Consider the following 25,745-nt stretch of genomic DNA (forward strand, 5'->3'; position numbering starts at 1 on the left):
GTCCCACATAGTGGCAACAAGACAGGGCACACACAATTGAGATAAAATGGGAACTAAGCAACTTGAGGAGCGAGGCAGGAGAGACTGAGTTTGCTCTTCCTTTTACACTTGAAGAGACTGAGTCGGTGCTCAAAGATGTCGCTCCAGGATTTGACGGTATCAATCCGGAATTTTTATTAAACTGCGGAAAATACGCAAAACTTTGGCTGGCTAGATTCTTCACTGACATAATGCAGACCGGTAGCATACCCAGAGAGTTGAAGCAATCGAAGGTAATAGCCATTTTAAAACCAGGGAAACCAGCAAACTTACCTAAGAGCTACAGGCGCATAGCATTGCTATCAGTGATATATAAATTACTAGAAAGGCTTATCTACAACAGACTCTGTCAGAGAATGTTTGATGTTATACTGACTGAACAAGCAGGCTTTAGACCAAAATGAAGTTGCACTGACCAAGTTCTTTCGCTCACAATGTACATTGAAGCGGGGTTCCAAAGAAATCTTAAAACCTCTGCTGCAATCATTGATTTATCAGCTGCTTACGATACTGTCTGGAGGGAAGGCATGATTTGTAAGGTCCTCCGTGTAATCCCATGCAAACTAACAGCTCACCTCCTTAATAACATGTTGAATGACAGAATGTTCCAAGTTGTCATGGGATCTGATATAAGCTCACCAAAAAAACTCAATAACGGCCTGCCACAAGGGCGGTACTTGTGCCTCTCCTTTTCATGTCTCTATGTTGCAGACATGCCAGGGACAAGATCTAAAAAGTATGGCTACACCGATGACTGGGTGCTAACAACAAAATGTAAATCATTTGAAGAGTTGGAGGAAGTCCTGATGGCTGACCTGGAGAAAGTGGGATGGTACTTCCGAAGATGGTGCCTCCAACCAAATGCTAGTAAAACAGAGGTGTCATGCTTCCATCTAAGTAACAAGTTTGCTAACAGGGAGCTTAATATTCTATTCGAGAATATATGGCTCTTTCACAATAAGACACCAAATACCTAGGTGTGACACTTGATAGAACACTTTCATTTAAGGAGCACATCATGAAAACTGCAGAGAAATTGAAAGTGAGAAACATTATATATAAGTTCTGTGGAACAACATGGGGAGCATCGTTTCTACTTTGCGCACATCGGCTCTGAACCTCGTCTTCTTGGCTGCAGAATATTGTGTATCAGTGTGGCTTAACAGCCCTTATGTTCATACAATTGATGCTCAACTTAATAACACTATGAGAACGATTATTAGGTCTACTCCTGTGGAATGGCTCCCAGTATTGAGCCACATACCACCCCAAACGTGCGCCATATGAACGCTCTTATAAGAGAGTACAAGAAGATTATGGACAATCGAAATCTACCAATACATGGGGACATTGAGGATGCCAATCATGGTCGCCTTCGATCTAGAAAGCCAGCTGTCAAAACAGCAATTGCTGCCACAGGATTTTACCTAACTCATGCCTGGTGTCAAGAATGGACCACAAAGCAGAATAACCGAATACCATGTATTACTCAAAAGCCGCCGGGTTTTGACTTGCCACGTAAGACATGGTCAACGCTAAATGGAATATGAACTCAGCATGGAAGGTGCACCTATTTCCTGTATAAATGGGGTAGAACACTGATGCCCCTTTGCGAGTGTAGTGAAAATCAAACTGTTAAACACATCACAGAAGTTTGCCCTAGGGCAGCTTATGAATGGACTTCTGAAGATCTCCTGATGGCGACTCCAGATTCAGTAGCTTATATTAATTTGTTAAATGTTTGTTTGTAATTTTTGACTATAATTGGTGTTGTGTTTTGGTGCCATATGCTAAATAAATAAATAAAATCAAAATCATTCTAATCTTTTTTTTCTTCATTCTAATAGAATACGTCAAAACTTAATTGCACATATAAACCAATTAGCCTTAAAATAATCATTTATTTTTGTCTGATATAATCTCATACCTGTAATCATCAAAATAGTTTTGTAGTTTATTCAAGTACTCCACAAATTCATCATCACTTATATTATTGGTCTCAGTAAACCCATTAATTGTTTAAAATGTTTTTTTAGTGTCAATCATTGATACGACTGGGAGAGTAGAACATTCATCTTCATTTTTAGCTTCAGCTTCACTATCACCTGCACAACTATGAGTTACCTAAGTAATAATGTCTTTATTAGTCAGAATTTCTGTAGTATATACATTGTCATCAGCTGTTGCATAGTCATTTACTGAGTACTCTTGAAAGACGGATTTTTTATGTCAAGTGAAGAGTTTAAATCTATTCTGAGAGTGGTATATCGTCTTCATCATGGTAATCTTTGGTCAAAATATGGTGTGGAATGAGACCGGAATTTTGAAACTGTTTCAAATTGTAGCTTGTGATACGTTACATCAAGCTCGCTTCACAAATCTGGTAATATCTAACACCACCATTTGGAATTCTTTTTTTTTATCCATATTATCAATAATTTTTAAAACATTAACTGCCTGTAATGAACTTTAAAACTGCTAATAACCCCCTGACCCATCGGCTGCAATTTTGCCGTGGTATTAGGTGGTAAAAACACAAGATTTATATAGTTTTTAAGTTGTGCAGTGATGGCTGAGGAGGCAATTATCGATCAATAATAAACTTTTTCTGTTATTTTTTTGCAATTCCAAATCCCATTTATGAATGTTTTGTTTGAAAATCATTGAAGTCATCCATGCTTTAGAATTAGACACGTAATTGACAGGAATTTTTTTACATACTTAAAAGATCTTGGATTTCTTGATTTTCTTCTTATTAAAAGTTACCAGTGGGGATAGTACAAATAAAATTTATCTTTAACCATACCCCTCTTCAGACTTACTTAAATCGTTTAAAATGTGCTATAGAGTTCAATGAACCTGTTTGGGTGGTTTTGACGGATCATTGTTTGGCCCAAGTCTTTCCTGGAATTTTGCAAACAGAAAAACTTGAGTAACTACCAGTCTTTGTAATATTGTAATGGAACTTGTACTGTACATACTTGAATTGTACGTACTGTACAACATCCTGTTACAAACCTTTTGTTCACCATTCAGAACTGACCTGAACAAGCCTAAGATAAAATGTCACAATGTTTACATAATATTGTAAATGAAGAAATGGAATTTCCATTGAGTTGAGATTATATGACTGTTATTTAACTTTTTTTGAATTACAGTATTTTAAAAAATGAAAATGCTCATAATAACCAAGTTTATAATGCGTCAATATCTCGCTAAAAACAAGTTAATTTATCATTAATAACAGAAAACCAAACAAATCCTAGAATTTTGCTTGTTACGACCAAGTTCTGATTACAAGAGTTAGTCGTGGGTTCAACTATATTATGTGGAAAATACAGACGTGAATGGAAAACCTTTGTTATTTAGGGAAGAAAGGAGGCAACGATTTGAAGATGATGAGGGCGTGGAGGATTTGTGTGAAATTGGCTCCTGACGCATTATACCAGCTTCATTCAATTTTGCTGCGATAAAAAAACTTCCTTCTCACTGTGAAAAATGTATTTCTAAAGCAGGAAATATGTAGTAAAATAAATTATATTTGCCTTCTATTTTTCAATAAATAAATTTTTTTGAAAATAAAATACTGTTTATATCTGATTTACCCTCATACCTAACACTTCAAATTAATTCATTCCTTTTTACGAGTGATAAATGAATGATAAAAAAGGAATGATATATAGACCTATTAATACACATTATTCACTTAACACACAAAAGAACCCAAAATGATGGAATGTTTTCAATCACAGTTGACAGTTTTGGTGAAGAAGGGAAGATTCATAAGCAATCATGATGTATACAAGCATTAATAACATGGTGCTTAAAATTCATTCCAAACATAAAAACCTTTATTTTTACATGTAAGTAATAATATTATTTTATTGGTGTACACTACTAGATATAATATACTGACTCTAGCTGAAATTTAAGTTTATGGGATACATCTGGAGTTCCATGGCAGTTTAGATCTTGTACAGCTCCTCTGCCTTTCACTGATATAGTCTCTGAGACATTGAGATCTGGTGTTTCAAGCTTTACTGTTGCACTGCATGGTAATTCTGATTTTATTCTGTACATATTATTTAATAAAACCTGTAAAATATTAATAAAATTACATTAATAAAGGATTCCTTAGAAACATACAATAATCATAATTACTATATCAGTTTCAAAATGGCATTACATTATATATAAATACTGAGCAATTAATTTTCACTAGAATTAACAATTATGTTTAACTATGATTCTGTATACGTGTAAAAAAAGCCTATAAAACCACAAAAATAAAAATATGCAGTTTTTGAAAAGTATCACAAAAAGTATAACTAAAGAAAACATTATCAGGTAAAAATACTGGTAGTACACATGGTTCAGATCCTTAGATCATAATTAACATGAACATTTCTATTGATTTTGAAAATATTATAATAGTAATTACCATATGAAAGGGTTTTCATAAACATCAGGCTACAATAAATATCTTTTAAAGATTTTTTGGTAATGTACTTATTACTCAGACATTTTCAACTGGCTGATGTGATATTTGATCAGAAAAAAAATGATTGGTATACAGAAAAATCTGTACAACATGATAAGTTTATTTAAAATTAAAAGCAGTAATGTTGCAAAAGCAATCTCAGTTCCTTTTAACCTTACACCTACTACAATACAAAATTTCAATTAAATAGCATAAAATAGTTCAAGAATAAAAAACAAAACTAAATATGAGATAAAGAAAAGGTTAAAAAAAGGATTAATTAAATTCAGTTAATTTTTCAAATAATAACATAATATTAAGCATATTTATTTTATTAGATCAACCAGATTAACTCATCTGTTTAGTTACAAGGCATATTTATAAAGTAAGGGCTGTTTGGTCATTTAAAAAAATTAACGCGTAAGAAAAGGTTTTTACTTACAGTTTTAGTTTCCTACATATCTACTTCACTTTTGTACATAATCGTCATTCAGTTCTAAGCAGTTTTCTTAATGTTGCACCAGTTTCTTTAACACCTCTGCATAGAAGTTCACTGCCTGGAGGTTGAACCAGTTGACAATGGCAGTCTTGAGTTCCTTGTCATTTTCAAACCGTTGTCCATCAAGCCACTTTTTCAAATGCAAGAAGAGGAAGTAGTTGCTAGGTGGAAGGTCAGGACGAAGTGGAGGGTGGTTAAACAGTTCCCAATGAAAATCTTGAATCTTCTTCTTGGTTAAGGCAGTGGGACAAAGACGCACGTTGTCATGAAGGAGGATTACACCAGATGTTTACATCTGATCAATCATCGATGTTTTCACATCGATTTTGGATTGCACGTCTCAGTTTGATGAGACGTGCTGTACACGTCTCATCAAGTACACGTCAGCTGTTAATCCACATTCCATGAAATCAACCAAAATGATGAACTTTATGTCCCAAAAAACAATAGCCAACATTTTTCAACTCTAGTATTGAGATTGCTTAAACTTTTTTGGTTTTGAGAAACTTGAATGATGCCACTGCATTGATTGTTGTTTCGATTCTGCGTTGGTGTAGGATATCCACATCTCGTCACCTGTAACACTGTAGGAAAATAAATCATCTCCATCTTGTCAATAGCAGTCCAAAAATATTTGTCCATTGCACATTCTTTGCTCTTTGTGCTGGTCGGTGAGCATTTTCGGTACCCCTCACCTTGCACACAACTTGTGATATCAGAGCTTTTCTGTCACAACTGTGTAGATAGAGGTGCATCTAACAAGCAGAAATTCATCAGCCAGAGTACTAATTGTCATCACCAATCACATCACAGCTTTTGGTTAACTTGTTCAATGATTTTTATCAGTCTGAATAATGGGCCTGCCACTCCGCTCTTTTTCATGCACATTTGTGCAGCCATTTTCAGTCTTGACACCATTGCCTAACATTTCCTTCAATCATTACTGTAGATCCATACACTAGGCACAACTCCCAATGAATTTCAGCAGGTGAAGATCCTTTTGCACACAAAAATCAAATCGCAGGATGCACTTCACAATTGGCGGGAGAAACGATTGTCGCAGACATTTCGATCTGGATTTACTAGCAGGCAAACGATAACTGAATCTAAACAACAACTGTAGTGGCTTCGTAAAAAGCCAATAGATGGACCTTACATGTGTGAAACTGTGTTCAGACCCACCAGTATTTAAATATAAGCCCATGGCCCTAACTTTATGAATATGCTTCGCATAAATCAAACTCATATTTTGGCTACAATTTTTTTTTTAAAAAAGAAGTTTAATGGCATCTCTATCAATATTATTACTTATTTATAATTAATAACAGTCTTTAAAAAAAATCCATTAACATCATTTCGTGATTTTTCAGTATGTAACATTGGTATAAGCATAAGAGATTTTCTTTAGCACATAACTATCAGTTCAGTTGTCTAACAATAAAATCAAGAAAGGAATTAGCTTCATCAGATCTTTAATAAGTATTCTTCTTCACCTATTTTGTATACAGCTATTAAAAAAAATGATTCTGTTGTTTATTAAAGATATTAAATTATTAAGACTAATGCAATCTTGTACAGATAAACAATAAAATGTGTAAAATGTATGTAACAATAGAATGTATTGTGTGTTTTGTCCAATATGTTTGCTCTATTCTTGAAAGTAATCACAATTTTCAGTGAGTTGATTATTGCACCTTTAGGATGTTAGATATTAGGACTGTCAACACTTCAATAGTGAGTTCTGCTCACAAGCAACAAACTATTTTCATTATCATGAATGAGCAAAACATTAGTGAAAAAATATTGATTTGGTATTTACTATTAATAACAAAAGCTAACATACAACAATCTGTCCTGATTCATCTTCACCATCCCATATTATATGACACCATAAACAACGAAAATCGCCTCTTTCCTGCAGTGGAACTGGAAAAAAAAATTTTTTTTCTTCTGTGAATAATGAATTTTGTAATTTCTCATGACAAAATCATTGTTATTATTAAAGAAAATAAAAGAAGAATATATTTCTTATAACTAAAATGTCCAAACACCACAAAAAAATTGATCTTTGGACTTCTTTAAATCAATGGTAATTCTATTAGTAAATTCATTACTAATTTCATAAAGCAATACCTGCCAAATTATTCTCCAATTATTTGGAGAAATCTTCACATGAATTATTGATATAAAGATTACAGTAGCTACGTTAAAATTTAGATCGATGAACTTACAAGAGTGCATAAGGAATGGAGATCTGACCTATATCATTTATCTGACTGTGATGAAACTTTCTTGAGTTGTGCGCATGCCCTTGAAGGTTTCTGAATTAGTGTGGATCCGCTAGGTGGCACTGGGGTTGAGATATTTCAAAAAATTGTATTTATGGTCTGATTTAGCTCATATTCAGAATATATATAAGTGAAAAGAATTTTTTTTTTGCGAAAAAGGGAAGAAGAGAAAAAGGAAAAGAGGGCAAAGGGTAGGGATTGGAAGAGGAAAAACAGAAAGGTTAAATTTTGTGATGTTCTGTAATGTTCGGTTTTTTAATATTTTATTAAGCATTCATTTGTGTTCGTTTAATCTAAATTTGATATATATACACAAATCTAGCCATAGCAAAGCATTGCCAGGTCAGCTAGTTAATTTATAAAAACATTTTAAGATACACCTATACGTTATAACTGGTAACAAACTGAATCACTTGTTGATAATGAACAAGATTAAATAGGAAACAGTTCATCTAAGAAACTTTTTTCTGGACTAAGATAGGTGTTTTTCTCAAATACAGTGTGTTTAATATATATTACTTTTTTTTTAATTTCATACATGTAAATAACAATTTGCTCAATAATTAAAGTCCATATACCTTTATATACAAAAAGAATCCTTTATATACATAAAGGATTCGATTGTACAAGAGTATTAATTTAATTACACAACATTCCTTTCACTACTAAGAGTTTAAGACAAAATAGCAACAGTTCAAAATATTTCAATATGGTATATTTTAATATTATTTCATGAGCACCGATACAAAGCTCTGATATTAGACTACTTTTTTTTTCACTCAAATATACACACCAATTCTAAATAAGCAATTTTTTATTCGAAGAACATAAAAAAGAAACGATTCAAATGATCAAAATACTGGGAAAAATATATACTGGTTATTCTTTGGTAGTGTTGGTTATTTACTCTTATATAGTGGAAAACTAATTTTAAACAAAAAAAAAGGAAGATAATAAAAGCTAAGTACTGCACACAACGAACAAAACGACGAATAAAATTATTATAAGGAAATGTTATTACTGTTCTTACCATGGAGAAATGAATTAATGAAATTGAAAATGTTAAACATGAAGAAATCATTCAAAAAACCTAGATCTGATTAACAAAAACAAACAAATGTTTTTCAAACTAAATGGCAGTTCATTAGACAATATACTGGAAAAACAACAAGAACAGTGAAACTCAATCTGGAATATGAGGGAAGAGGAAAGCCATAAAATTTGAAAAAGAATGCAAGAACTTCGTAAAAATTTGGAACAAGTGGAAAAAGAAAAGTCTATTTGACAACGAGTGCAAGAGCTTTGTGAAGATCCAGATGATGCGGAAAGAAAAAGCATAAAATTCAAGAGAGTATAAAAGCTTAGTGAAGATTAGGAATATGGGAAAGAGAATAAATCAGAAGTTTTAAACCACATTTGAAATAGTTAATTTTACCTTTTTCTTTTATTAAAATTACTTACATCTTTAAAGAATTATGTTTTAAAAAGATTCCACTGAAAAATGTATAACCAATTAAAAGTTACTGAAGATTTCTTTTTTGAAGGTGGGGGTGAATTATGATGAGGTTTTATTGTAATATTATTATTAAAAAATTTACTAAATAAATTAAAAAACCGTTTTAAAGAATTCAGAGAATTGATATTTTTAAATGTTGATAGACATTTGTCACATCCAATATTACCCCCTAAAGTACTTTTTTAGGCCAATTGCACTACTATGCTTAGACATAGACATAAAAAATTAGGTTAAAAAATTATGCAATAAATAAAAATATAACGTTTTCAATTTTTGAAAAGTGTGAATTTGGGATCAAATCTTTTTTTAAATGCTAAAATAAGCATGTTCACACATACTGAGCTTAATATAAAATGAGGGATTATGTTCATAAAATCTTTTGAAAATTGACCTCAAAAGAAACTATGTATCCCAACCTTTGGAGATATTAACTTTTACCACAAATTGCCCCATATACACAAGTGTATACCAAGTTTCATCAAAATAGTTTATCCAGTCAAAAGTTGCTAAACTTCAAACACGTCACCACTACAACACAAACATTATCCCCCAATTTTTTCTCTTTTTTTTGGGGTCTGAGGGTCATGAAACGTTGATAAATCCAAAAATTGCATACCCTATCAATTGAATGATTACTTTACTTTCCTTCTTGCAGCTTACTTTAAGAGCTATGATGTCAGGAAAGTAAAAGGAAAAGACAGGGAGGGAGAAATGGTTTAGAAAATATTAATGAAATATTAAGAATAGTACATTCCTAAAACAAATAACAAACAAGAAGTACAATTTCTGAATTTAAGATTATGTTGTAGGGTTGCAGGAAAACATTTATTGTAGAAATCTAATCTATTTAATGTGTTATCTTTAATACTGAAACAATAAAAGTAAAATAAGGATTAAAAAAATACAATTTAAAAAAATATATATAACCAGACTTTCAAGTACGTTAGATAAATATTGCTGTAGAACACACTGACTGCCATAAAATCATTTTAGTTCATAATAAGTGGGTAATAAAAACTGATGGAAATTTTTTTTTTCTTTTGAAGATTAATTTCCAACCTATTCTCGTGGTTATTATTAATCAAAATTTTAAATAGAAGTATTTATATGAATAATACTATCTTTTACATCATTTCTTTTCCCCTCCAGCCAACTGGAAGTGTATTTATGAGAGTCTTAAATTTAATAATTTGAATATTCAATGTTGCTACAATACATACTTCACAAATACAACAGCATATCTAAACAGGTTTCAAATTTTTTTTAAAGATTAGAAACTAAAACATAGTTTTAGTATTATGTGTTAAGCAAACATATACTTAAGAAATTTAATACTTAAAAAAATACATACAAATATATACAAAAATTTTCTAACCATGCAGAAGTACTTTTCAGTTATCCAAATTGATAAACTCTTCTATATATATATATATATATATATTTATTTTATTATATTTTAATAGATCAACCAAACTACAGAATAAATAAAGTAGAATGACTTACCTTATACCCCTACACATGCAGGACGGCTTTTGCGATTTACTCGCATCATCAGCTGCATTACATATTCATATTCATCTCAAATTACATACAAACTTCATAAAATATAATAACTTATCATGCATTCATATACATTGTTAAAAAATTAAAACTTTTAATCTTTTTATTTTAAAAATCTAAACTTTTATTCAGTTAAATTAAAATTTAAAACAAAATTAGTCAAAATTAAAATTAACATTAAATTGTAAAAATTGTTTACTTGAGTAAAAATATGACGTCAAAGCATAAAATCAAATAAAAATAGTTTTAAATAAAGCAATTATGCATGTTGTCCATTTATCAGAACTTGCACCCAGAAAAAGTCTGCTGTTACTGATGGATGTGGCTGGGCATGAGTCACCGGAGGGGGAAAAACAAAACCTCAAGCCGCAGGTAGTTTTACCAGCGCTAATGGTGTCTGTGGAAAAAGGGAAATCACCTACCCCCAAACCACCCAAACCCGAACTGGCGCTTGCTACAGAAAAGGTGGAGACAATAAGGCCAAACAAGCCTGCTCTGCAAGAAAAGAAAGCAGCCAGTCAACCAGCAAAGACAAAGAGTGTGGGTGCTAAACCACCATGCACAAGCATGTCACAAGTCATGCTTGTGACAACCAACCAAGGTCCCGGAAGCCCCACACCCCACTGAAAAGAGTGTCAATGATCCTCTGCCCTCCAGCGGCAAGAAAATCATGACCGCATCCCTGATGGAAAGTTCCGGTACAAATTTCTTGTCGTGAGTGACAATTAAAGATATCCTACAGAAATTCTGGCAACACTGCCCCACTTGCTCCAAACAAAATCTTTGAAGGGCTTTATTCAGTCCATAATAGAGTGCCTCATGAACCTACTATCTAGATATGGTTAGGCAAACACTCAAACTGCTACAGTGGAACACTAATTCAATAGTAGGCAAGATGGTAGTACTTTGCCATCCGCCTGAAGATCTACTAATAGACGTGATACTGTTGTCTGAGACACGTCTGAACGCAAACAAACCACTACTGACTTTCAGAACTACTTTACATATGACGGTTAGGCCAGTATGACCAGAACGCCCTACCAGCGGCAGAACCGCAATTTTAGTCCAGATGCCACATACACAACGGGTCGACCTCCACACTAACGTGATGGAGCAGACTTGTGTACATGTGGTTGTATCGGCTGGTTTCGGCTTATAATAAACCAAACTCAGCAGTACCCGGCGCAGATCTAGAGGCCATGCTAGAAGATTGGGATGGGATCATGACACTCATGGGCGACCTCAATGCTAAGCATGAGTCTTGGAAAGAGGCCATACGAAAGGGTACAAGCACGCCGGTTAGTAGTGCTAACCGGCTAACCTTGGAAAAGATTCTATGAAAATCTCCAACGAGATTACAGGCCAGTGCATCCTGAACTCTTGACCACACCGGAGGAAATCGACGACACAGTCAAACGCGTTATGTCGTCAATGACTGAAGCACTTTCAAACAACTTTATGGAAAAGACCACGAGGCATATCCATAATTATCTACAACCTCACATCTCTGTCGCTACCACAGAGAAGCGCCGACGAAGAAGGAGATACCAAATCATCCTGCCCCCGATGATAAAAGGGCTTTTTATATTCAAAGGAAGAGTGAAACAACTGCTGGCAAAACATCAAGGGGATTCGTGGAAAGAGTACCTCACCTTGGTCTCAGACAACCACTACTCGGTGTTCAGGCTGAACAAAAAACTATGAGAAAGAAAAAAGCCCCGCCACCCAGTTGTGGGGCAACGAGGCCTTATGGCATATTCGGAGGTGGACAGGGCGGAGGTTTTCGCTGACACTCTGGAAAACCAATTTACTCCAAACCCCCCTCTCGCACCAAACGACGACCACACAACCGAGGTCGAGTCCTTCCTCGTAGACTATTTAGCGCAGGTGGAGGGGTATCTCCTTAGCAACAGTGTTGTTAAAGCTATTCAAAAGGATCTTCCTGGAGAGACTTAGGCGACACTTGGGAAAAGAGGTACGGCCTGAGCATTTTGGGTTCAGAGAGGGCCACCCGACGACCCTCCAACTGGTTAAAATAATCAACAATCTTGTCGGAGGTCTGAATAGAAAGGGAGTAACTGCAGCCATTTTCCTAGATGTGGCTAAAGCCTTTGACAAAGTTTGGCATCGCTGCTTGCTATATAAACTCGCACATACGACGATTCGCTTGTTGCTATGTCAAACTGATAAGTCTTATTTACTAGACCGACAATTTGTTGTACGCGTAGGAGGAACAATCTCCTCCACATAGCCGCTGGAGTCCCCCAAGGAGCAGTGCTTTCACCGTTCTTGTACACGGCCTACATCAACGATATGCCGCTGTCGGAAGGATTCAAAATAGTTTTATACGCAGATGACACGGCATATTAATATGAACTCAGAAGTGTAGACTACACGATCGAGAGACTCCAAAGGTAATTGGATCTAGTAGAGCCGTGGCTCACATACAAGACACGTGCTCCAGCCAGAAATCTGGAAATCTCACGAAAGAAAATCCCCTTTGGCAACTCCGAGGTACTTGACTGTACCTGGGAGTTGTCCTGGATAAGGACATGTTAGGAGAACATGTTACATTTTTACAATTTAATTTTTAATGTTAATTTTAATTATTTTTTCATATTTTTAAATCTTGTTTTAATTTTTAATTTAAGTGAATAAAATTTTAAATCTTTAAAATAAAAAGATTAAAGGTTTAAATTTTAAATAAAATAAATAAATGCATGATGTTATTATATTTCATGAAGTTTGTAATGCAATTTGAGATGAATATGTAATGCAGCTGATGATGCGAGTAAATCGTGAAAGACCTCCTGCATATATAGTAGAAAAAGGTTAAGTCATTCTACTTTATTTATTCTGTACTTTGGTTGACCTAATAAAATAAATATATTTGTATTGTACAGAGGAGTACGATTCTAAAAAAAACTGATTTAAAAAAATTAATATTCATATATATGCAAATATATATTATATAAGTATATATTTATACATTTTTTATGATAATTTAAAGATTAATAAATTACCAAAAATCTAAATTAACCTTTCATCAGTTGAAATCATTACACGGAATATTAGTTATTTATCAGAAATATATTAACACATAAAATATTAGTAGATATATATTAGTTATAGTTATATTTCACAGCACTGTAAAGCAGGTAATACACTAAATAAATAAAAAATAAAAAAAACAATTTATTACTTTTAACAAGCCAATCTTTTGTTTGTGAGGAACCATCCCATTTCAAAGACACTAGTCCTGACCAAGTAAATGAAATTCCTGGAAATCTAATTCGTAGGAATGGAATGAAATGAGGAGAAAGTATAACACCAGGAGGTGTAGTTTGTGGAGGCACTACTAAACTGTTCTGTCGTTCACTGGATACAAGCAGTTCTACAGTGGAATCTAGTGCGTTCCTTACAATTAGTTGTCCAGATACAGTAACCTGTGAATAATACAGTAATGATTTTAATATGAGTATAACTACATTATTTTTAAAAAAATAGTGTGTGAAAAATGTCTTAAAACACCTATAATTATTTAAATATAAGAATCCTAATGTTACTAGTGGATATTGTAAACTTTTTAAATAGTAAATATAAGAATAGCTATGAAGGAATGAAGCAAGAAATGCCTGGAAGAATATCAGTTCATGAAGGATGAACTGATAATTTACTGCATCAGCATTAAATTATAATAACATCATTGGAAATGATTTAGATGAAATCAAAGAAGTTGGTTAGAGTTTAGCACAGATTTAATTATTACAAATATATTCTCAAAATAATTGTGTGGTGAGTAGTACTTGCTAATAGTAAAACAAGAATGATAGCTAAAACAGAAAGAAAAACCTAGACCTAAGACCTAATAAATGTAGTATTGCAGGAAGATATTAAAAAATTGTGAGGTGATGAAATGTAAAATGAACAGGTCTTAGAGCAAGTAAGAAGAGAAAAGTTTGTGGCAAAATTCATTACAGAAAAAAAGGCTTGTAAAGAGGCAAAATAAATTGGTAAAACCGAATAAATTAAGACACCGAAGTTTAATTAATCTGATAGTAGTGGGTGGATAGAAAATAAACTCTAGAAGACAAGGATTGTAATTTATAAAACTGATAGCCAAGGGAAGAGGATGCGATTAATGTGTTGAATTTAAAATATTAACATAGAGTAGAAAGGAACAGAAAATATCAAAACATGCATATGACTAGCTAAAAAAAAAACAACAAAAAATTGAGCACACTAATAAGATGAAGTGTTCATGGCAGATAATAACTTCTAACACTCTAGGCCGAAAAATAAAATCCAATGTACATTTAGCTTACAGTAGTGACACCATTGATCAAATGTAATTAACCACTTTTTTAAACAGCATTTTCTTATTCTCAAGACAAAAAGATTAGTGTCATTAATTCTGAAACAGTGTTTATTAAAGTTGTAGATATTGGTCAAATGAATTGCCTAAAAAAGTGAAAATCAAAATTTGGCTATAGTGAATGCTTTAAAACTCTCAGGAGCAGGTGATATTTCATGTTCTTTAAACAAAGAGAGCTTTTATCTCACTCTAGTTTTTTTTTCACATTCTTTAGCAATTATTTTTTTTTACAACATACATTTTCCTAAATTTTTAAAACCACATGAGTACTGCAAATTAACTTTAAGTAGTTTTATGACCAATCCATGTTTCTTCACCAACAAACTACACCATTAAAAAATTTGTCTTATTGATTATATTAATTGTGAAAGTCAAGTCCACTCCTAATCACTTTTTTCTGATCTTCTTCAAACGGTTGCCTATGACTTTATCTGCCAATCTTTTTTGTATCCAAGATGTTCAATGTTCACTAACTGTTTCAAGCAGAAAATATTTTAAAACCTGAGGAAACGAACTATGTAATTCACCGATAACAACTTACTTAGCCTTATTACATTTCATTTTTGATTTTTTGTTTCACATTTTTGGACACATGAAAGGGTTGTCCAGAGCAGTCGTCATAATGAGAAATGAGAAATCTATCTTTCTTCATGAAAACAATGTAATCATCGATTCATTATCTCATTTCCATTAACCTCTCTTACATAATCATAATATATATTCAATTCCAATATACCTGTGATATATCACTACAGAGCAAACCTGATCAGAATACTAATTTCATAACTGATGACATTTTTTATTTTTTTGATCTTTTTAATGCTTAAGAAAACCATCAAATGTGTTAAGTCTTCAAATTTGGTTCAAATTGAGCTAACTCAACAGAGAACTGACTAACTTTCCATTATTATGAGAGGTCAACCGCACAAGTACAATGTACCAATGTCTTTAACTCTCTGGTTATTCCTCAAATTATACATAACGAAACATAATAAAATAAGTATATCCTTAAAATATAGCAGATAAATACCTGTGTAATAAAGTTGGTAATAGTTTTCATAGTAATAACAAGATTCCAATCCCTGCTTTCTTCATCACAAACTGTAACACAGATGCTACTGTCCTTCGATATCTGTATAGGTTTGCTCCAATGACACCTATGCAAATGAACAAAAATTCTGAAACTAAACATTTATATTATACTTACTAATTAGTCAGATGAGTGTTACATCTTGACAGGATAGTAGGAGAGCCTGGATATTTTATAATTTACTACAGAAAGTGAATGAGTAAGGATTTTATTTTATGGTTTGTTAACATTTTACCACTTATATACAAGTCAATTACAAAATAGTAAATTTACAAGATGGGTTATTATAATTATTTAAAAAATAGCAAAGGCCAAAAAAATTAATTTGGAACAGATAAAAGTAGGTGAATTAGAATGTATTTTTTATGCTGAATCTTAAAATGAGATCAGTTTTTCTTCACCACCCTCAGATTTTTAGTTACGATTCTTTAAAATACAGAGAAATTGTTTAAATAATATAATTCAAAAATAATAATACTAATTACAATTAAAATTCCTACCTTTATTTTACAGACATTTATGTTTTTCTTAATTTCTTATTTTCCTTTTGTTCTTTTCTTCTCTTTTTATCATCCAGATGATCAGTGAAGTCTTCTTTTTTTATCACCCAGTGGTAGTCACAGCCTTTTTTATTCATTCCATCTGCCTTGATAATGTTGTTCCATCTGCAATATATCTTGGTGGAACCTTTCTCTTTGTTGATTGCTGATGTCACCCATGTTTAAAGGGAAAAGTCCAAATGAGAATGTAAAAAATTACTTTTCAATAACATTCTGCAGCCTAAATTTGTGTCGTTCACTAAGAGTTCATTTATAAGCTGATCATGATTTTCAGCTTTTTTTGTTTCCAAGAAAACCAGTAATAACATCTTTGCATGACTTCCATGCTGCTAGTTCTTTAGGATTCAGTTTGCTGTCAAATATATTTTCACAAATTAATTTTCTTATTTGTGGCACAATGAATATTCCCTCTTTTAATTTGGCTTTACTTATTTGTGAAAAACCTCACAAAGTCGTCTGCATCTTTATGTAATGTTTTTACAACATTTTTTATCAGGCCTAGTTTTATATGCAGAGTTGGTAAATTAATACGATCTGCTTTGACAATAGGAATATTGACAATATTTTCCTTTCCTTGGATAAACTGCTTTCTTTTTGGCAAGTTTTTAACTGCCAGTGTTTATCTGCTAAACTGCTTATCAGCTTAAACTGCTAGTGTTTGTTTATCTGTAGCCCAACTATCCCACAAACACAAGAAAAAACATATATTTTGTACAGCTATTCTGGAGACAGAGAAGAAGCCCTTCGCTTTGAGGTCAGAAAAATGATTTGCATGACTGTTCATCATACTTAAAATTTTAAAAGTTTACATACTTTCATATGCTTCTTTCATTCCTACTGCATTTGTTACCGGTACAGAAGAAAATTTATTTGAGTTATGCAACAACACTATCTTTAAGTTTCTTTTTGATTAGTCTATAAATAAATGCCAATCATGAATAACATATTCAATGTCCAGTTCAGACATTAAACCCCTAACATAATGGCAGGAACAAATTAAACCATCTCTTTTGAAGTATCCAATAAATTTTCATTTCGATTTCTATTCACTGAAATTTTAATATCCTGTTTAATAAATTTCATTCTTTAAGAAGTGAACCTAGGAGTTCTATAAGTTCTTCTCTTCAATAAGTTGAAGATTCATCGGTTGAGCCTTCTGGGGAACCAGAAAGTTCTTTCTAAGAAGTTGCAGCAATCAGATTTGGTAAATCAACATCAGGAAGTACTGGTCTCATAGATGAACGAACATTTGGGTACGCAATACTGCTTTTATTGTTTGAATTGAAACCAGAACATTTGTTAAGCAAAATAGCAGTCTACATAATGGTTATTAGGCTCTCGCCAAATCATAGGTATGCCAAAAGGTATATTTTTTCCTTTTAACCAATGAGTTTCTTCAACATAGCACTTGATGTATGCTACACATGGAGGCCAGGATTTATCTTGGTCTTCCTAGGGACAGTCAAAATAATGTTTGTAAGCAGTCTTCAGCAAATTCGATACTGGTTTTCATTGACTTTTCATGGTGAATTCTCCGCAAAAGTAATAAAAAGTATTTGGAGAATCTTTACAAGCCCGATTGTTATTCATTGTAAAATTTGAAATGTTTTAATGAATGAAAGTAAACTGAAATATTATAAAAATACTTACTTAATTATAAAAATAATTAAGTTTTAGTTTATAAATACTTAATTACTTAAAATACTTCATAAAACTGTTTCTCCATGGAGTGCAATAAAATAATACCAAAAGTTGTTCTGTCATAAAAACTTTTCACTAAATTTATGAGATCACTTATAAAACAATCTTTATAATATATGTATGATAAAACCACAATCACAACTAAAGAACACAGGCAAGTCATACCAAGAGCTGAACTCATACTAAAGAAAATTTCATCATGTTGAATTACTCATTACTCGATCACTGACATGTCTGGCTTGAAATGAAATGATATCATTTGACTATTAAGTATCAAACATAGGTCTACAACATGCAACACAATATAAATCAGATGTGAATAAGTACTAAGATTATCACAGAATACATATATCCCATTGAGAACGTAATTAAGTGTAAACCGATCTATTTTTGATTCTGTCAATATTGAATATCGATATTCATGAGTTTTATTATCTTACAAACAGATATCAGTTCATTTTTGAATATCTGTGGATAGTCATGATTAGTTTAAAAATGTAGAGTCCTACTCGACAAAGGAGTGGTAACTGTAAATTATGATGTCAAACTGTGTTTAAGAAAAGAGTGCAAAGGATTAATAGTCTCATTGAATTTAAAAAAAAATCTTTAGTGAAAGTATTCAATCATAACAGATCTTAAGTGGTTATTCTCCCCTTAAATTTCATTCATGGGTGGAGATATCTCCTTGGTTAGTTTAAGGTTCATATACTATTTAGGCTCATGCTTATTTTGATGACTGCTACATAAAATAAATTGCAGGAACAAACAGTTTATACATTGATTTAATTTTATTATACATTTTACATCATATTTTTTTTTTACATTTTTTTAATTTTATTATCAGATGTAATAAGGGTACTAACTTATTTGTATTGTTTGTTCCACAAATAATGGAACAAATAAAATTAAAGGATTGTAATTTAAGAACATTACATAATGGGTTGTTTCGGAATACATATTCAGATTTAGCATATGAAATACTATATACAACACCTACTCCCTTTTCAGTTCCAAATTTTATGTTGACCAGTGTAATTAAATCATTAGCCTGTTACAACATATAATATAAAATTCTATGTGTTGAACATTTTGCAATACAATAAAAAATATATAGAAGCAATAAAAAAAGTTAAAAGCAGTTATGTAACTATATAGAGAAATATAAATGAAGTCATGAAATCCATAGATAAAATCCACATAGAATTTTATGTGATTCTCTAAACACTTTGGAAGGACATGATTAAAAATTGGCGAAAATGTTTAAAATTTGGGCAGTTTATTATAAAAAGGCTTTTGCATTATGCAGAAGATTCTGGGCTAGTTAATGGGCCTTAATGTTATCCCAGATCAAATGCAAATCTGTTCTCCACATCCTTTTAAGATGTGTATCACACTCATGAATAATGAAACTTTTATCAACATTTTTAATTCTTTAAAACTCAAACACAGGAATCCAGGAGTTTCAGACTTTTTACAATATGAATTAAAAAATTTTTCAGTTTTGCAGTACAAAAACACGTGATATGTCATTAAATATCACGTAGTGCTATATAGTTCCCATTTTTCTACATACTGCAAATATTTAACTACTACATGGTAGGTAGTTTTTAACAGGGAAATATCATGATAAATAAGTATGATAAAAAATAAATTGTTTGACTTAATTTTACTCAAAATAAAATTAAATCAGTGTATAAACTGAGGATGTCTGTTCCTGCAATTTATTTTATGTAGCAATCATCAAAATAAGCATGAGCCTATATAGAATATATGAACCTTAAACTAACCAAGGAGATATCTCCACCCATGAATGAAATTTAAGGGGAAAATAACCACTTAAGATCTCTTATGATTGAATACTTTCACAAAAGATTTTTTTTAAAAATTCAATGAGACTATTAACCCTTTGCACTCTTTTCTTAAATACAATTCGACATCATAATTTACCAGTAACACTCCTCTGTCGAGTATAACTTGACAATGAAATTTACACATAGCATTCCTTTGTCGAGTATGACTCAACATTTTTAAACTAATCGTGACTAGTCACAAGATTCAAAAATGAACTGACATCTGTTTGTAAGATCGTAAAAAGCCACAAGATCGTTTTATGCTCAATTACATTCTCAATGTGATATATGCATTCTGCGAGTTGGCATGGCATCTACCACTCATTCTAGTAGTCTTTTAAACTGATTTTGATATTGAAAATGAGTTCAATGATAATAGTGATGAAGATCCTGATTTTAATTTTGAAGAAAGTGATCAAGATGCTATTTTGGACAATTATAGTGAAAGTAAAGGTAGTGATGATGAAATATATGAATATATGGTAGACCTATTCCTACCATTCGTGCTATTTCTCAGTCACTGAGGAATCTGTTAAATGACTTCAATTTTCAAAATTTACATTTAATAATGCAAATACAGGTTATAGTCCCACTCGTGGGAATAAGACACCAACATCACCAGTTGAATTTTTTATGTTATTCTTTTCACCAGAGTTTTGATCACATAACTTCTGAAACAAACTGGTATGTGAAGGAAAAAATTAAAAAAGTTACTCCATTTAGAAAGCATTCAATTTGGCCTAAATTCACTGATTTTACAAGTAAAGAAATGATTGCTATGCATAATGTTTAACTGAATATTACTCTGAAAAGGAAACAAAAGAGTTGCAAGAGTTTTACTCATCTCAATGGCTTGATTCATCTGAATCTTTTTCAAATGTATTTTCTCGTAAGAAATTTTTCCAAATTTTTTGGGCTCTTCATGTGTCACCCCTACTTAAGCAGCAAATTTAGGATTAAGTAAACAGGTTAGATCAAGTTTAAGTACAGTGAAATATGTTTTAGATTAAACAGTAACCAAATTTTTTATTATTATTCACAAGTCAATGTGTATCCACAGACGATTCTATTGCAAGTTTCAAGGGATATGTTCTTTTTAAAATGAATAATAAAGAAAATTCTAAACTTAATAGAATCTATGTTATATGTGATGCAAAAAACGGTTATATTTGTTCAGTTATTCCATATTATGGCTATATAACAACAGATTTGTTAAGGCCTGAACTTTCATTCACTGAACGAATTGTTCTCCAGATGATCACAAACATGACTAATGTCACTGAAAAATTTATCTACCATATTTATTAATGGCCGAATTTAATCCAGGAATTACTAGCAATAAGAGTCCATTTAACTGGTACTGTTCAACCATACAGACAAGGAATGCCTAAGAAGTAAACAAAATGAATCTGAAGGGGAAACTTGCTGTTCATGAATCTGTTACTTACAGTAAGGATGATGAAGTAATGGTTCTTGCATGGAAAGATAAGAAGTATGTTATAATGTTAAGCAGTTTTCATAATTCCAGTACTATCGCTGTAAAAGAAAATACTAATAAATATATTGAAAGCCAAAGGTAATTTTAGATTATGTATTGGATATGGGTGTAGCTGAATGGGCCAATCACTATATTTCGAGCTACAGTTTTGCCACAAAAAGTTTAAAATGGTGGCAAAAACTTCATTTTTGATTGTTAGAGGTGCCAGTTGTCAAGTTTTATTCTGTATAATGAGTATCTAATTAGTCAAGGGCAACAACCAATAACATAAAAAAATATGGAAGAATGTTGATTATTGGTCTGGTTAAAGACGTCTAACACAAATCGTAAGCGAGGTCAACCTTCATCAAAAGATGATAAAGTACAGTTGAATGGCAAGCTTCACTTTATAAATAAAATGGCTGATAACAAACACAAGGATTGTTCTGTGTGCTCCAATCATTCAGTCTAAGGTGGTAGAAGAGAGACTGTATTATGGTCTGAAACATGTCCCAGAAAACTGGGTTTACACCCATAAAATTGTTTCAAGAAATATCACACTGAAAAAAATTATTCTAATTGACATGAAAGTCCTATTTTTTTTATTCAATGACAGTTTTTTTTTATATAAGCAATTTTATCACATAGATAAGGTAATCAACAATAAATTTAATTAACATTTCATAATTGGAGGGTGAAGGGTTAAATACTAGTCTACTGGGTCCTTATTAATCAATCAATAGTGAAATTTCAGCATCACACTGGGTTTATCCTGAATGTAACCAAATTAGCTATGGCATGTTGCACAGATGCAGTGGGTAGGAAAACTTGTAGTATGGTGTCTTAGCAACACATCGCAAATAACTGCAGTTGGCTCCACATCATTTGTGTCTGTCCCAAGATTTCTAACAACTAAATCCTCTACTGAACTGAATGGACTGAGCCACACTGCATTGACAAAGGAGTTTCTGACCAACAATAAAGTGACAATGCTGCCATATCTAACCTACAGGCCCAACCTGTAGGGCTGTCATATACCCTACAGGCCTAACCTGTAGGGCTGTCATAGCTACCCTACAGGCCTGACCTGTCTCCCTGTGACTTCTTTTTATTCCCCCAGCTGAAAAGAGACATGAAAGGACACTGATTTGTGACCTTAAAAGTTTTTCAAGAGGCCATAATAAGGAACCTCCACATCTCTCATCAAGAGTTCATGAAGGCATACCAGCAATCAGAACATCGCTGGAAGCATTATGTGGCTACAAAAGGAGCCTATTTCAAATATTATTTAATGTATTTGTTCATATCTTCAGCAAACCTGAATTATCAAACCACAGTTACTTTCAAGACAAATCCTGTATGGTATATACCAATATATACAAGTTTTTGTAGATAATCATCAGTTTAGTGTGGTAGCTGCTCATAACAATTACTACATGTGCATTTGGGAATGTATACTGTATTTCAGTAGCAGGTTGAACTAGCTGGAACTATTGTCATTGTCCTGAATGTGATGATATAAATATTAATAAAACTCTAAATAAGAAGAAACATTTATTTTCAAAATGAAGGTTACCTGCAGTAACTTAAGTGAATAAGAACTGTGATTAGTATTACTTGTATTTTTATATCCATTACTGTCATAAGAATTATAGAAATTGTATAGGATAAATTAATGTAGGATAAATTGTATAGGATAAATTAAATTTTTATTTTGGTTAATAAAATTGAAACTAGTTAACCAGAGCTACAAAGTTAATTTACAGTTAGCTGAGAATTTTAAATTATTTAAAACATGTTTAAAATAAATATATTTGTACTCAAGATAATTAAAGATTACCTCCCAGCAGTTAGAGCTAATGAAAATCTAAGCAGTAATGGCTGTCTTGCTGAATACCATGAATAAAGATGACACTGAAGATACTCAAGTGTTATTATTTCATCAGTTTCATCCTGGCCAAACCTGTGTAGATATAAAAATAAATAATGAATAAATATTTTACAAGATAAAACTTAAAAAAGTTAATAAAGTAACAATTTTTTAAAAAACTCATGGAAACCAGAATATTGGTATAAATAAACATGCTGAACAGTAAACAAACTAAAAAAAAAAGCCAATAGAAAATTTTCCGGTGGTACTAATATGTTTATGTTAGTTTCAATTTCACTATAAGAGGAATTTACATAAAACCAACTTATTATAGATAGCATTGAATATCAGTAACAAGAATGTGGCAAAAATGGGGTTGCGGAAAAACTACCATGGAATTTTGCAACATTATTATTATTATTACTCACTAAGCAAACAAAATTATCGTGTATGAACTCAGCTGCTTCAATATCAAAGTTTGAACTCATTGATATCAGTTCAAACTTTAAGCCCAGAATTTATACAAGTATGGTGATTAAAAATTAAAGAATATGTAACACTGATATCATAAGGTAAGCAACATATCACTACATTAGATTATGAACAATGATCATGACATCTAAGCTTAGCTCCACACTTCCGAACTGACTGGTGCGCTGAAACTTTAATTGATTGATTGAGTCAAAAAAAAAGAAAAAGAAAAACAAGTAGGATGCAATAAATATAAAATGTACCTTAAAAAAAATTCAATAAAGAAATAACAGCAAGTAGAAATAGTATAGTAAATAACAGCAAGTTACAATTAATTTATTCAATACAAAGAAAAAAGTGGGTTCATTGGCTGTTATGCTGAGAGTACTGGATTGAACATAAATACTTATTACAAAACACCCACGCTTCCTTTCACCCAACAATTATTAATTTTAAAAAATCTTAAGAATAAAATATTTCATTCACATTAAGAATTAATACCATTAAAAATTAATTCACTCATATAAGTACATTTTATTGCATACTACTTTTACTACTAATACATAGTAAACAATAAAAACTTAATATAATTTTAAGGTGAAGCCATTCCAATAAAAATCAAATTTGTCTGGGTTAAATTCTAAACAAAGATAAAAACAGTATGTTATAGTATACATATTTTTAATTTAAATTCAGGTATTTCTTCTTGATGACTTATTTATTTATTATTCTGCATTATAAACACTGATATTTTACTACACAAGACCTTATTTACATTGCAATATATCAAGTTTTTCAGCAATTTATAATAAAATTAAAACTGGTTAATGTACAATGTCTATTCAAAAAATAACCAAACTTTTTTAATTATGTGCCAATGGAGATATTTAGTCATGTATGGTTGGCAGCATTGTGTTATGCATAACCTCCTCTATAACCCCATGTTCTTGGACTGTTGATATTTCATTTAATTTCTATGTTATTGTTATTTGCGTGCAACATGTGTAAGTGTTAGCAGTGATTTTTATAAAGTGTGTTTTTCGGGAGCAACAATATAACGTAAAATTTTGCATGAAACTGGGGAAAAGTTTCCAGAAACTTTTCAAATTTTGAAACAAGCTTATGGAGATGATGTTCTGGGTCATACGCAATGCTGCAAATGGTTTTCACGATTTAAAAGTGGTCGTCGGTCAATTGAAGATGACCCTCGAACAAGAAGGCCTTCAACTTCAACTGATGACACACAAGTTCAGAAAATCAATGATCTGGTGCATGCAAATTGCTGATTTATTGTTAGAGAACTTGTAGAAGGGTTAGCATCTCGACTAGATCATGCCATGACATTTTGACTGAAAAACTGAACATGCATCAAGTTGCAGCAAAGTTTATTCCTCGTTTGATGAACGAATAGCAGAAAGAACATTGAGTGGATATTTGTCAGTAACTTCTTGAACAAGCCGATGACGATGAAACATTCACGTGAAGGTGCATAATGGGAGATGAAAGGTTGGTTTATGGCTATGACACTGAGACAAAAATTCAATCATCAAAAAATCACACATTACAAAAATCGCTACTAACACTTAAACATGTTGTACTCAAACAACAATGACACAAAAACTAAATGAAATATCAACAATCCAAGAACATGTTGTTACAGAGAAGGTTATGCAAAATACAATACTGCCAACCGCACATCACTAAATATCTCCATTGGTGCATAATTAAAAACGCTCAGTTATTTTTTTAAACAGACCCCGTATTATACAATGTTATAATGATATTAACATGTATTCATAACATATACAGTACAATTTATGGAAATACCTTAACTGTAAAAGTTGATAATCAATTTTTCTAACCATCACAATAAAGTTAGATCTTAACAGTCATTCAATATGCTTGTATACTTGTATCTAAATAAAAAATTTGGTCTAATTTTATCTCCAATTTTACATTTAATTATCAA

At 31.9% G+C, this 25,745-nt stretch overlaps 1 protein-coding gene across 2 annotated transcripts in view; it reads right to left on the minus strand.

The window, feature by feature from the left end:
- Vps13B (vacuolar protein sorting 13B) overlaps positions 1 to 25,745 on the minus strand; it is a 368,739-nt gene that overhangs the window by 82,690 nt on the left and 260,304 nt on the right. For both annotated transcript variants that reach the window (XM_075373949.1, XM_075373942.1), the window contains exons 40-44: positions 23,276 to 23,398; positions 15,788 to 15,914; positions 13,585 to 13,828; positions 6,862 to 6,944; positions 3,956 to 4,134 (exon numbers count right to left, since the gene is read on the minus strand). In XM_075373949.1, the coding sequence (XP_075230064.1) occupies positions 3,956 to 4,134; positions 6,862 to 6,944; positions 13,585 to 13,828; positions 15,788 to 15,914; positions 23,276 to 23,398 (756 nt within the window). The remainder of the gene's footprint in view (positions 1 to 3,955; positions 4,135 to 6,861; positions 6,945 to 13,584; positions 13,829 to 15,787; positions 15,915 to 23,275; positions 23,399 to 25,745) is intronic.

The sequence above is a fragment of the Lycorma delicatula genome, chromosome 1 (genome assembly GCF_047948215.1).
Source record: "Lycorma delicatula isolate Av1 chromosome 1, ASM4794821v1, whole genome shotgun sequence".
Taxonomy (NCBI): Eukaryota; Metazoa; Arthropoda; class Insecta; order Hemiptera; family Fulgoridae; genus Lycorma; species Lycorma delicatula.